This window comes from Nicotiana tomentosiformis, chromosome 5, assembly GCF_000390325.3.
Source record: "Nicotiana tomentosiformis chromosome 5, ASM39032v3, whole genome shotgun sequence".
Taxonomy (NCBI): Eukaryota; Viridiplantae; Streptophyta; class Magnoliopsida; order Solanales; family Solanaceae; genus Nicotiana; species Nicotiana tomentosiformis.
In genome coordinates, this window is record NC_090816.1 from 56,904,349 (window position 1) to 56,919,394 (window position 15,046).

At 38.5% G+C, this 15,046-nt stretch overlaps 2 protein-coding genes and 1 pseudogene across 3 annotated transcripts; 2 read left to right on the plus strand and 1 right to left on the minus strand.

Moving 5' to 3' along the window:
* Positions 1 to 2,723: 2,723 nt before the first annotated feature.
* On the minus strand, positions 2,724 to 3,248 carry LOC104116953 (uncharacterized). The gene has a single exon (XM_009627917.1). It carries the CDS (start codon positions 3,246 to 3,248, stop codon positions 2,724 to 2,726), a length of 525 nt encoding a protein of 174 aa, XP_009626212.1.
* A 2,837-nt stretch (positions 3,249 to 6,085) lies between these two features.
* On the plus strand, positions 6,086 to 7,810 carry LOC108942829 (rho guanine nucleotide exchange factor 8-like). Of its 2 annotated transcripts, none has more exons than XR_001973330.3 (2): positions 6,086 to 6,330; positions 7,491 to 7,810. XR_001973330.3 is itself a non-coding variant. In XM_018777835.3 (2 exons), exons 1-2 carry the CDS (start codon positions 6,437 to 6,439, stop codon positions 7,730 to 7,732), a joined length of 252 nt encoding a protein of 83 aa, XP_018633351.1. In that variant the 5' UTR covers positions 6,086 to 6,436; the 3' UTR covers positions 7,733 to 7,810. The 2 variants fall into 2 exon arrangements, 1 of the variants encoding a protein (XP_018633351.1); XM_018777835.3 differs by having other exon boundaries at positions 6,086 to 6,446.
* Positions 7,811 to 13,287: 5,477 nt separating this feature from the next.
* LOC104116944 (rho guanine nucleotide exchange factor 8-like) lies at positions 13,288 to 14,446 on the plus strand (annotated as a pseudogene).
* Positions 14,447 to 15,046: the final 600 nt, after the last annotated feature.

Here is a 15,046-nt window from a genome sequence, read left to right on the forward strand (position 1 = left end):
ATATATGGATTGTACATATATTATATATCCATTGGTTATTTTTAGTTTATGCGATTGGGTGGGCGGCTAATTGGGTTAATTCTTCTCAAAGAAATAATCAAATAAAAATGTACTCTTTCTAGAAACTTGGTTACACATTTCTACATTGAGTACTTCTTTTAGAAACGTAAATTGCGAATGAAGACGTAGTCTTTCTCCAAAAAAAAAAAAAAGAATGAAGACGTAGTCATGCCCATTCGAATAAAATGACTTTCCAGACAAATGCCCTTTTTCAGTCAACACATCACTAATGTAAATTAAAGGATTTTCTATATGTAAAAAGTATAGAAAATCTCAGTAGTTTGCCTGAAGACACTACTTACCATTAGTAATGTTAGATTTTTATAGAAGTTTTTAATCAATACGAAAGTACAATGTGAAGTGAACAACATTAGTTAAGTATCTACTCGAAGACGAAGAAGAGATGAGATGCAATGAGATGAGGGGAATTGAAAAGTCACAATAGAAGCAACCGCCTAACAGACCATGAAATTTTACAAAGCAGATTATTGTAACGATCCGGCCGGTCGTTTTGAATATTTCAGCTCCGTTTCCCTTATTTGATACTTTACATATATGTATTTGTAGTTATGTGACTTGCCGGGTGGTTGGTTTGGTTTCGCGAAAGTTTCGAAATGAATTGGAACATTTAGTCCCAAGGTTAGAAGCTTAAGTTGAAAGAGTTGACCGGAGTTTAACTTTTATATAGATGACTTCAGAATGGTGTTTTGATGATTTCAATAGCTTCGTATGGTGATTTTGGACTTAGGCATGTGTCTGGATTTGAATTTGGAGGTCCGTAGGCTCGTTTGGTATTTTTTGGCGAAAGTTGGAGGTTTAGAAGGTTGAGAGGTATGACAGAGAGTTGACTTTATTGATATTGAGTTCAAATTTTAGTTTCGGAAGTTGGTATATGATCGTTGTGTCATTTGAGACTTGTGTGCAAAATCTGAGGTAATTTCCATATTGGTTTGATGTGATTCAACATGAGTTTCGGAAGTTAGAAGTTCATTAATTTTATTAGGCTTGAATTGAGGTACGATTCGTGGTTTTGATATTATTTTATCTAATTTTAGACTTCGAGTAAGTTCGTATTGTGTTTTAGGACATGTTGGTATGTTTGAAATGGGTCCCGGGGGCCTCTCGTGTGTTTCAGATCGTTGAAGGATTATTTCTAAACTTTGATGAGTTGCTGAAGTTTTCGAGTTCTGATGCATTTGTACCCGCGAGGGATTGGCCACAGGTGTGAGGCCGCAGAAGCGACCCATTAATCGTATAAGTGGATTGAAACTAGGTCCGTAGATACGGACGGGGAGCCACATATGCGAATGTGTAGATGCACGTAATGGTCCGCAAATGTGTAAGGTCGGAGGCTAGGAGGGACTCGCAAATGCGAGCTTGAGACCGCAAATGCGGAAACGCAGATGCAATTAAGTGACCGCATATTCAGAATCACTGGCAGACTTCATATATTCGGAGGGTTTGATTGTTTTCTCATTTTGTTAGCTTTGGAGCTCAGCTAAGGGCGATTATTTGGAGACGTTTTGCTGCAATTGAAGAGGTAAGTGAAGTTTATTCAATTTTGATGATAGATATTGATTACCCATTGATTATTACACCTAGTTTATGTGAATTTAAGGTTAAATTTGGGGATTTTAGACTATGTTATTGGAGAGTAAGATGTAATAATTAAGGGTAGATTTGTGGGTGAAATTGGATGAAACACATATATTTAAACTCGTAATGGAATGTGTGTTCGAAATTTGTGAGTTTGGTTGGGTTGGGGGTGCGAGCCCGGGGTTGGCTTCTTTGGTTGACTTTGCATATTTGATTCAAGAATGTAGCTTTATCATTTGGAATTATTTTCGATGTATTTTATTGATGATATTGCGTTGCTTTTACTAGATTCTAGTCGTTCGGAGGCCGATTCGCGTGGCAAGGGCTTTTAGGGGTATTAATCTTCATGTTTTGAGGTAAGTAACATATCTAAGCTTGAATTTGAGGGTAATTAAGCCTAGGGATCTATGTTATATGACATGTATTGGGGTGACACACGCGCTAGGTGACGGGCGTGTGTGAGTGCACCTGAGTATTCATGATTTGAGGTGGCTTTTAGACTATTATGGGATTTATTTTGTTATCATGCCTCGTTGTATTCGTGTCTTCTAAACCTCGTTGTATCAGGCCACTTGCTCGAGCTCTTCCGTGGTTGATTTAGTTGCATCTGTCTCCTCTGGTACCTGAAAAGATTTTGGTACCTGATATAATTCTAATAACTCCTCCTTTTGGTCATCCTCGATTGGGATGGGAGAAGGCATCGATTTCTGTAATTGCTATTTGTTGGATTCTCTGTCCTTGCTGCTGGAAATGAATACAACGTTCATCTCCCTTGCCACTGGTTGGTCTCTTCTTATCTATTTGATCCCTTCCGGTGTCAGAAACTTCAATAATTGGTGATAGGTTGAGGGCACAGCCTATATCTCATGTATCCACGACCTTCCGAGGATCATATTATAGACCATGTCGCCATCTACCACTTCGAATAAAGTGGTCTTCATTACCCCTTCGACGCGCATGGGTAGCAAAATTTATCCTCGCGTTGTGATACTAGTTAGGTTGAAGCCGACTGGAAGTTTTGTTGCCTGAATGAAGTTCCCGATCAACTTCACTTGTTCCAGGACCCTCTATTTTATGATATTGGCTGAACTCCCTGGATTGACCAAACCACGCTTAATTTTAAAATCTAAGACATTAAGTGAAATTATTAGCTCGTCATTGTGCGGTAGGAGAAGTCCATCAGCATCTCCTTCTGTGAAGGTGATGCCATCTTCCAAGACTTCCCGAATCCTCTTGCCATGTGTCACTGATATTTTTGTCTTTTTTGTTGGCGAAAATGTCACTCCATTGACCTCACTCCCTCCGAAGATCATGTTGATTGTCATCCAAGATGACCCTGCTGCCATTTTTGATGGTTCCGCATTGTCCCGGCTTCTACCATAATTTTCTTTGGCGCGGTCACTTAAGAACTCTCTAAGATGGCCATTCTTCAGCAATGTCGCCACCTCCTCGCTAAGATGTCGGCAGTCCCCAGTTCTATGGCCGTGGGTCGCATGAAATTCACACCACAAATTAGGATCACTTTGGCTAGGGTCCGATTGGATTGGTTTCAGAAACCGTGCTTCTTTGATATTCCTCATCACCAACACCATTTCTACTTGGCTGATGTTAAAGTTGTAATCAGATAACCTGGGATATGCGGGATCTCGGGATCCTGGCACCTTCTTTTCTTGCAACAATATGTTATTTCGGCCATGATCCGTCCTTCTGTTTGAAGCAAACCTATCTGACGACTGAATTCCTTTACTACTACGACCATCGGTCCTCTTCTACGGTAGGAAACGACCCCTAGAGGACCTTCAATCTTCATCAAAGTCATTTTTAAACTTATCCTGATTTTTATCGCGACCCCGTCCCTTGGATGCCACTGAAGAACCAAGTTGATCGTCCTCTATTTTCTTTGACTCATAGCGATTATGGACATCTTCCCATGTGGTTTCCTGGAACTCAAGCAAGCTCTCCTTATGTTTTCGGGAGGCATCAGAACTTAGTGGATTTAGACCCTTCGTGAATGTCTCCGCTGCCCACTCATCCAAAACTGCTAGTAGCAGCATTCTTTCCTTTTGGAACCAGATTACGAATTCCCGCAGAAACTCGAATTCTCTTTATGAAATCCTGAAGATATCTGCCTTTCTGGCATGGACCTTTCTTGCTCCAGCGTGGGCTTGGATGAATGAATCTGCAAGCATTTCAAAAAAATCGATTAAATGTTCAGTTAAAGGGAATACCATGTCAGGGGCCCCTTCATGAGGGTTTCGCCAAACTTCTTCAACAAAACCGACTCTATCACATGCTAGGCCAAGTCTTTTCCTTTCACTGCTGTTGTGTAGGTTGTGGTGTGCTCTTGTGGATCCGACGTCCTATCATACTTCGGTATATCTAACATTTTGAACCTCTTCAGGATCAACTCTGGTGCCGCACTTGGTTTAAATGGCAACTACGTATACTTTTTTGAATTTGGACCCTTTAATACCTATGGCGCTCCTAGAATCTAATCCATCCACGCATGAAACTCTTTTTGCGTTCTGTCCATTCATTCATTCATTCATCTCTCTCATGAATCTTATGAGCTTGGTTTTGAAAGGATCATTCAAGTTGTTATTCCCAGATCCACTTCCGCTACCCCCGCTTCATCGAAATCGACTTCATCCCTTAGAGTGTGGTCATCAGTTCTTTGATCCGCCTAATTTGCGAGAACGTTGGGAGGAACCAGAGCTCTTCCATTGGCATTATTGGGAGCACCAAACAAAGCTTGCTTTAATTCTGTCATCACCCGATCTTTCCTTGAGAGGTGATCCATGATTGCTCTTTGTTGTTCTCTCAGGAGTTTGTCTGTTCCAATAACGTGTTCATCCTCCGCATCATCAGGAGTTGGACCCTGCGCGTGCTGAGGGTACTGACCATCATGAACCGGGGTTGTTTCAACCCCTTCGTTGCAGGTCTCGCTAATTGAGTCATCACGCTGGGATGCCTATTCCCATTCATCGTGTGCTCTAACGTTATAAGCGTTGTTGACATCATTAGTTGCCATGTTTGATTTTAACTAAGGAAAGTCAAAACTTTGTTAGTAATAGATGAATGGACCAAAGCAATTATGCAGCTGTTTATGCCCCACGGTGGGCGCCAAACTATTTACCCGTAAAACGATATAGTTTAATTTATAGCGTAGTTTATAGACAAGTGAATCGACTTGATCCAAAAATAATAAAGAGATAGGGACAAAAATAAAATTAACAGCTGAAATTAAAGGAGATGACAAGCCTGACTCTGAACTTAGTCTTTCCGAGAGCGAAAGTAAAATCAATGATAAAACTGTTTAGATCGAGCGTAAAATAATAGATTATAGCTTTTGTGTGCAGAATATTTCATGTCCTACAATGGTTGTTAATCTTGCAATTTATAGCCCCTACTTAGGGGAACAAGATCCTAAAATTAAGCTCCTCTTGAATGAGAATAAAAATGCCATTGATGGGTGCATAACGGCTGACTTTGAATGCAGATATTCTCTGTAACGACTTCTTATTAAATGCTATCCAATGTCAAACCTTTGAACCTCTATTATCGGTTATGCTTCATTCGGGATCCATCCATTACCGATTACACACTACGTACCCGGTGTCAGTTATTTGCTGACTCATCTTTTGCCTGTTTTCGATTCCATGTGTCACCTCATCATTTAACTACCTGTTATCAACCAATTACACCCCATACAAGTGGTACTTATAGGAGGGCACTGAGGAGCCGTCCTTGATTATTGAGGCGAGCTATTTATATTGGATTGCATTACCTTGTTTCTTAATATGCTATTATTGTTTCTTGTTTCGAACAATGATGCGCTTATTTATACATATGTGTTATTCAGTTGTAGTAGCTCATGACCTAGTGACACCAGTTCCTAGGGGTACTATGGTTATTCACGTTGTAATAGACTTATTATTGTTCTGTTATACACTTTATGGTTGTTAGATTTTATTATATATTGTCTTGTATCTCATTGTTGTTCGTTGGTTCTCCTATCTGGTTATGTTAGGTGTCATCACGATTAAAGTGAGATTTGGATCGTGACATTAATAGGATGAAATAGTTAACATTACAAAGTATATAATACATGTGAACTTGCAAAATGTTCATGAATGTCAAACTATTTATCAAAAGGATTTAAAAGTTGTTCAGTACCTGCAAAAAAAGTATGTGTGTGTTGTACACTATATCAGATATGGATGTTTCTATATAAGAAATATATGCTTAAATTTGTAAGCAAAAACAAATCGAGAAGAGTGAAGTAGAAAAAGGAGAATCTAGAGAAAAGTTAGTTTACTTTTTGGATGCTTTCCCGGTCTTTTTGGTACTGCTGAAAATTCAACCGTCAAAACAAGTCGAGAACTAACCTTTCCCTTCCCTTCCCCTTCATCAAAGATTCACCCCACGTTCCAAAATCTCATTAGCATAGTAATTTCATCAAGAAACGATCTCCATTCCTTCTTGTTCATCCTGTTGAGGAAAATAAGATAAAACCTTTTTGCCATTCATCAAGATTACCATTATTAGGTTCTCTATAGACCAAAAGGGGTTTTCCTTCCATTTTCGTTTTCTCATTCTTAGCAAAAATTGTTATTCCCTTTCAAATAGATCACCCTCGCGACAATGTTGGTGTGTAGGGACAAGTTAATGCAGGTAAAGATCATCTGTAAGATTGTTAAAGAATAAAGCACGATTAAAACAAAAACGATTAGAGAAATCATGGTTGAGACTTGAGATCCCCGGAAGACAAGCAGACAACATGGAGGAAGGTGAGGGCAACTCCAAAAAGATAAACAACATTTCTATGAAGGAAAAATATTTTCAAAAACTCCTTGTCAACCTTCCCACCTTATTTCTCATCCCTACCAACCCTCACCAACCCACCCCAAAGTATTTTTTTTCATTTCAACAAAGTGAGTATTTTTTTTTCATGATATAGAAAAAATATTTTTTTTATTTCAATAAAATGAGTACTTTATTTTTATATTATAGAAAGAATACTTTCTTTTTCAACCAAAAAATGTATTTCCTTTTTAGTTATGGAGCACAAATTTCAACGTTATTTTTGCGTAAAAAAGTAAAGCAACACATTAGTTTTTTTGGGTTTGTGTGAAATTTTAGAAGAATAATCAAATTCTTGCAGAAAATAGAGTCCTGAAAACGTTGGCTATTTGGAAGAGGGGAGGGGGGCAATGCGATGGGGACTGGGGGGGGGGGGGGGAGGAGGTTGAGTGAGCAGAGTAACATAAAAAAATATTTTACTAAAATAATATTTTCTACTCTCTAACCAAACACTAGAAAATATTTTTCGAAAAAAGTTTTCCATTCACCAACCAAACAAGGGAAAAAAAGTAATAAAACCACTCATTTTCCATGAAAATATTTTTTAGGAAAATATTTCCATGGAAAACATTTTCCTTCATACCAAACACACCCCCAATTCTCATCTAAAAAATTAAACTTCTAGAGAGAACGAACATTTAATTACTTAATAATATTATGTCTTGATATGCCGCTTGGGCATAATTCAATTTTTTCATGCGCCACCCAGTTGAAAGTATCTTTTAGGTGGCAGTGAAATTTAAATTCAAAACTTCTGCATCTCTAGTACCATGATAAATTATGTGATCATCTCATCTAAAAGGTTAAGCTGTCAGAGAAAATACATTTTAAATACTTAATTATGTAGTATGTCTCTACACAGAGTATATTTTACCTTGATCTTCCTATGATTCTTGATTTCAAGTCATTTAATTGTCTATACAACATATGAGGCATCTAGCAAAGTTAAACGTAGTTTATTCTTGATGTAGATATGGATATGATGAAAGAAAGGTTTGCTAAGTTGCTATTGGGAGAGGATATGTCAGGAGGAGGAAAAGGTGTTTCATCAACTCTTGCATTATCAAATGCCATTACCAATCTTGCAGCTTCAGTTTTTGGAGAACAATGGAAATTGGAGCCAATGTCTCAAGAGAGGAAAGCAAGGTGGAGAAAAGAAATGGACGCTCTTTTATTTGTGACAGATTACATTGTTGAGTTTGTCCCTTCTTAATAAAAATCAAAGGATGGAACTGTTGGAAATAAACGCCCTACAGAAATAATATTCACGGTAATAAAAGCGAAATAATAATGTAGCACCGAGATACGGTAATTAACAAGAATAAAAGAGTGACAACGACACCAAGATTTTTACGTGGAAAACCCTTTTGAATAAGAGAAAAAATCACGGCCCCGAGACGAGCAACTGATATCACTATATCAAGGAATTTTATACTTTGTAGGTCCGAGTAAAATACTCCAAAGACTACTACAACACTCAAAAGAAATAATTCTCTTTTGATATTTCCACCTCACTACAATATCGCTCACTCTTTATTTTTCTCACAGACTATTTTCCTATACATTATGTGTGAAACCTCACTCTTTCTTTCTCTCTTTGTTGGTGTGTAGAAATGAGAGTTGAAGCTCTCCTTTTATAGCCGAAGCCTCACTCTCTAAAGCCTACTATATTTGACAATTTACATATACTTTTCCTTCTTTTTCTTCAATGTTGACAATTCAACAAAGTTGGCTACCAAACTACAGAAATTCAACAAAGTTGGCTACCAAATCAAAGAAATTTTCCTTAGGCATATGCCTATTACTTTGATAATTGAATGAGATGGACCCCATCAATTTTTTCCTCCAGTCTCATTCATCTAGAAGAGGTAGCATTGTCTTCTAGTTTGCGTGCATGTCGAAAAGTTCTTTACATAGCTCGAACTTATCTCTTGGTACCACCTTGGTCAGCATATCTGCGGGATTCTCACTTGTAGAAATCTTCAACACTTTTAGAGATTCATTCTCTACCATTTTTCGAATCCAGTGATATCTCACGTCGATGTGTTTGATCCTTGCATGGTACATGGAGTTCTTGCTAAGGTCTATTGCACTTTGACTGTCACAATAGACGACATACTCTTTCTGATGCAATCCAAGCTCTTGAAGGAACCGTTTCAACCATATCATCTCCTTGCCAGCTTCAGTAGCGGCAATATACTCTGCTTTAGTTGTAGAGAGTGCGGCACACTTCTGCAACTTTAACTACCATAATATACCTCCCCCTGAAAATGTGAACACATATCCAGTAGTGGATTTTCTATTATCAATGCCACCTGCCATATCAGCATCTGTATAGCCTTCAAGATTGGATCAGATCCTCCAAAGCTCAAACAATCTCCCGTGGTACCTCTTAGGTACCTGAGTATCCACTTAACTGCTTTCCAGTGTTCTTTTCCAGGATTTTCAACAAACCTGCTGACAACACCAATTGCGTGAGCAATATCAGGTCTAGTTCATACCATTGCATACATCAAGCTTCCGAATGTAGAAAAATAAGGAACTCTAGCCATGTTCCCTTTCTCCTCCATTATTGTAGGACGCATCTTCTTGCTCAACTTTAGATGACTAGCAAGAGGTGTGCTGACTGGCTTAGTATTCTTCATGTTGAAGCGTTCCAGTATATATTCAATGTACTTCTCCTGAGACAGCCACAACTTTCTGCTTGTTCTCTCTCGAACTATCTTCATACCGAGAATTTGTTGTGCTGGGCCCAAGTTCTTCATATCAAATGACTTGGACAAATCTCCTTTTAACTTTGCGATCGGCCCCTTATTTTTTCATACAATTAACATGTCATCCACATACAACAATAAAATAATAAAGTTGTTGTCAGAAAATCTTTTGAAGTATACACATGGATAAGAATATATCTTTGTGTAAGTTTGACTTTTCATGAATGAGTCAAACTTCTTGTACCACTGCCTTGGTGCCTGCTTCAACCCATAAAGACTCTTATTCAGTTTGCACACCATGTGTTTCCTTTCAACTATTTCAAATCCTTCTGGCTGCTCTATATATATCTACTCTTCCAAATCTCCATGAAGAAATACAATTTTCACGTCCAACTACTCCACTTCAAGATCTAGGCTAGCTACTAAGCTCAAAATTATTCGAATAGAAGTCATTTTGACAATATGTGAGAAAATTTTGTCAAAATCAATACCTTTCTTATGTTCGAAGCCTTTAACCACCAATCGAGCTTCGTATCTGACCAGCTTGCCATTTCCATCTTTCTTGAGTTTAAAGACCCATTTGCATTTAAGTGGTCTTTTATCCTTTGGAAGTTCAACCAGCTTGTACGTGCCATTTTTCTGTAGAGATTCCATCTCTACTTGCATGGCTTTCATCCACTGGTTCTTTTCTGGATGGGACAACACCTTCTTAAGACTTTCTAGCTCACCCTCATCACTAATGAGGACATACTCTGTGGCAGGGTACCTGCATGACTCTACCCTTGGCCTTTCTGATCTCCTCAAAGGTTGAGGTTGTTCTTCTCCCTGAGTGGGGTGCTCCACTTTCTCGACATCATCATCAAGTTGCTCCCCTGCTCAATAGCCTCACCAGGTTGCTCCCCCTGCTCGGAAACCTCGTCTGTCGTACTTTCATTCTTTGTCTTCTCTGATTGATCATCTATAACTCCAACTTCCTTTTCTCGGAAGATTACATTTCTGCTTCTAATGACCTTCTTTTTTATAAGATTTCACAATCTGTACCCGAACTCTTCATCTCCATATCCGATGAATATGCATGGAACAAATTTATTATCCAGCTTTGTTCTCTGCTCCTTTGGAACATGTGCAAAAGCCTTGCAACCGAACACCTTCAGATGCAAGTAAGACACCTCCTTATTGGTCCAAACTCTCTATAGGATGTCAAAGGCTAACGGAGTTGATGGACTCCTGTTGATTAGGTAACAGGCTGTCTGAACAGCTTCACCCAAGAATGACTTAGGCAATTTAGCTATTCTGAGCATTCTTCTCACCTTCTCCACAATGGTGCGGTTCATACTTTCGGCTACGCCATTGTGTTGTGGGGTTCCAGAAACTATCTTTTCATGTCTGATCCCATGGATCGAACAGTACTCTTCAAATTCCCTTGAAGTGTACTCACCTCAATTGTCACTTTGGAGACATTTTAGCTTTTGGCCTGTCTCCTTTTCCACCATAGCATGAAACTTCTGAAAAACTTGAAACACTTGATCTTTGGTTTTCAAAATATAAACCCATAATTTTCGTGAAGCATCATCAATAAAAGTAACAAAATATTTGTTACCACCCATCGATTTAATTTCCATTTGACCACAAACATCAGAATATACCAAATCAAGTATATTTAATTTTCTTTCACATGATGTCTGAAATGAGACTCTATATTGCTTACCAAATAAACAGTAGTCACAAGGTTTTACCATTGTACCTTTGGCATAAGAAATGAGTGATTTCCTGGCAAGAATCTGTAATCCATTCTCGCTCATATGACCCATCCTTTTGTGCCACAAATCTGCAGAAATCTCATCTTGTGCCGCTTTCAATTCACCTTTGCATATCTTTGCATTTGTCCTGTACAACGTGCCACGAGCAACTCCCTTTGCAATCACCAATGATCCCTTGGTGAGTCTCCACTTTTTATTTGCAAAATAGTTCTCGTATCCATCTCAGTCTAAAGCAATTCCCAAGATCAAGTTCATACGCAAATCAGGTACATGTCGCACGTCCTTTAGAACCAATGTGTATCCGACATTTGTCTTGATACAAATGTCACCAATCCCCACAATCTTTGAGTAACTTGTGTTACCCATTCTCACAAGGCCGAAATCACATGCTACATATCTGCAAAAAAATCTCTTACCGGTGTAGCATGGTAAGATGCTGTTGTATCAACCACCTATTCCGACTCTGGACCTGATAAGTGCATGCATTCCTCTTCCTCGTTTATATAGAGGATAACATTATCATTGTTTTGCACCATGGCGGTTGTGTTGTCATCATTCTTTTGGCCACTGCTTTCACCTTTGCCCTTCCTTGGATTTGGAAAATTTCTTTTGAAGTGACCTGGTTGATCACAATTGTAGCAATTTCTAGCTCTTAATTTGGATCGGTTCTTAGACTTCCCACGAGCTCCGGATATACTATAGTTGCTCGAACTCCTTTGATAACTCCTGCCTCTACCTTCTGTGATGAGAGCCTGTCCTTGATTTTCAGGCTTCTGTCTCATCTTCTCATTGAGTAGAAGAGCCGGTGTGACATCTTTCAACTCAATGATAGTCTTACCATGTAGGATGGTTGTTGCCAAATTATCATACGAAGATGGCCATGAGTTAAACAACAAGATGGCTTTATCTTCTTCCTCGATTTTCACTCCGAGATTGGCGAGATATGTGATTAGTCCGTTAAACATATTTAAATGTGACAAAAAATTCGTACCTTCACCCATGTGTAGGGCGTAGAGCTGCTTCTTCAGGTACAATTTATTTGTGAGTGTTTTGGACATGTATAGGCTTTCCAACCTTATCCAAATGCCACATGCGGTGTCTTCATCGATGATGTTATTTACCACATCATCTGATATGTGCAGCCTGATTGCACTAGCAGCTCTTTCATCCAAGTCAGCCCAATCCTCAGCTTTTATGGTATCACGATTTTTGGCATCACCATCCTTCTTTGCCATGTTGAAAAACCGCTATCTCCGTTAAAATTTTGCTACCTCATACTTTACTCCGGACATTTTTATTTTTCACTGAGTACAGTAGTACCGACAATGAATAGTATTTCTTTGAACGAGCAGAACCTGTGCTATGATACCAGTAGTTGTGAATAAACACCCTACAGAAATAATATTCACGATAATAAAAGCGGAATAATAACGTAGCACCGATATAAGGTAATTAACAAGAATAAAAGAGTGACAACGACACCAAGTGTTTTACGTGGAAAACCCTTTTGAATAAGGAAAAAAATTACGGCCCCGAGACGAGCAACTAATATCACTATAGTAAGGAATTTTACACTTTGTAGGTCCGAGTGAAATACTCCAAAGACCACTACAACACTCAAAAGAAATAACCCTCTTTTGATATTTCCACCTCACTACAATATCGGTCATTCTCTATTTTTCTCACAGACTATTTTCCTATACCTTGTCTGTGAAACCTCACTCTTTCTTTCTCTTTGTTGGTGTGTAGAAATGAGAGTTGAAGCTCTCCTTTTATAGCCGAAGCCTCACTCTCTAAAGTCTACTATATTTGACAATTTGCACACACTTTTCCTTCTTTTTCTTCAATGTTGACAATTCAACAAAGTTGGCTACCAAACCAAAAAAATTCAACAAAATTGGCTACCAAATCAAAGAAATTTTTTTTAGGCACATGCCTATTACTTTGGCTATTGAATGAGATGTACCCCATCACCAACAAACATGGAGGTCCTACATTAAATCATTCCTTGTAACCTCATTAATTAAATACAAGTTCTGATGGTTGACCTTGTCTATGATTTGACAGACAATGGTGACTCAACAAAGAAGAGATCTGATCATGAACATCCCAGCCTTGAAGAAGCTTGATGCCATGCTTATTGTGCGACACTCATACTATGACAAATTAAACTCAATATTCTTTTCACATCGTATCTAATGCTGGATAAATGAACAGGACTGCTTAGACAATTTTAAAGATGACAAGGAATTCTGGTATGTCTCATCAGAGAAAGGTGTAGAGAGGAATGATAAATGGTGATTGCCGACAGTCAAGGTTTCCCAGAGGGCCTCTCATATGCATCGTTGAAATGGTTGCAATATCAGAAAGATTGTGTGAACCAAGTACAAAAAGCATCAATGGCCATTAATGCACAAGTACTATCAGAAATGGAAATACCTGAAAACTTCATTGAATCACTCCCAAAGGTAAAGAAATGTGAGTTCTTTGATCCTGAACAATTCCTTTCAACGATTCCCTTATATATTCTGCTTGTTTACTAGCATGGTAGATCGAGTCTTGGTGATTCAATCTCCAAGAGCATCACAATTGAGTTGTTTGATCCTGAACAATTCCTTTCAACCATGGACCTATAATCAGATCACAAAGTCCTTGACCTTAAGAACAGAATTGAAGCATCTATAGTCATTTGGAAAAGGAAAATGCACCATAAAGATGGAAAATCTTCATGGGGTTCAGCTGTAAGTTTTGAGAAAAGGGAGCTCTTTGAAGAAAGAGCAGAGACAATCTTACTCCTTTTAAAACACAGATTTCCTGGAATCTCTCAATCTTCTCTCGAAATCACCAAAATTCAATATAACAGAGTACGGACATAAATTCATTCATTCTTTGGTAATTATCTCTCAGATCATAAACTGTTCTTTTTTGTTTCAGGATGTAGGACAATCTGTTCTGGAGAGCTATTAAAGGGTGCTAGAAAGCTTAGCAAACACAGTTTTATCACGTATCGAGGATGTCCTATATGCTGATTCTCTCACACAAGATCCCTCACTTGCAATTGCAAAGTGGAACCATCCCTTACTTCTGTCACCATTATGTGGTTTGTCAAGTCCGAGGTTAAGTTCTGCAGCAGATACACCATCATCCATGACTTTATCTGATTTCATCGGCTGGGATCTTGACCGAGTAGAGACAGACATAAAAAAGAATAATTCAACTGGTAACTTAGAGGCTTACTTCAAAGATGCCACTGAAAAATCCTTGGCAAAACTAGCTAATATTACCCCCAAGAAGTTTTCCTACATTGACAAGATTGAATGTGGTCTAACAAGTCCCAAACAGAAATAGGCAAAGGAAAAAGTTAAAGGAGAGTAATGAGAACAAAAGTACAAGAAAAAATTTCTTCTGTATTGTGTAAATTCTCTGACCCTTTCAAGGAGTCTAATTTGGTTAGTGTCCAACGAGTAATATTACTGCTCTTCTTTCCATAGTGGATAGGGAAGTTCAATATTTTAAACCGTGTTTTATTCTTTTAACTGCATTTCATATAGCTTTCCTAGTCTTTAGGTTTTGCAAAGTGCTCCTGGAGAAACCACTCAATCTTCAATTCTGGGATCTTGAGTTACTTCATATACCAAAATGTCAATCTGGCGGCTCATCTCATACAAGATCCTTCAATCAAATCTAGGATCCTGTTTGAAGTTCAAAACATATGATTTCTAGATTGAGGCATGAGTAGGATGCAAAGAAGACAACATTCACTACATCATATGAAGTCTATTATTATAAGGTCATGCCATTTGGCCTCAAGAATGCCGGTGCCACCTACATGAGTGTTATGCCTACTCTTTTTCATGACATGATCCACAAGAAAATTGAAGTAAGCAAAAGTTCTTTGAACGGTTGCGAAGGTACAATTTGAAGTTGAACCCTGCAAAGTGAGCATTCGGAGTTCCCGCCGGGAAATTATTGGATTTCATCGTCAGTAGGAAAGGGATAGAGTTGGATCCCTCAAAGATCAAGGCCATCCAAAACTCGCCTCCTCCTAAAAGC

Excerpts from the sequence above, each read along its gene's own strand:
- LOC104116953 (XM_009627917.1), bottom strand. The coding sequence starts at position 3,248 with ATGGTGTTGGTGATGAGGAATATCAAAGAAGCACGGTTTCTGAAACCA.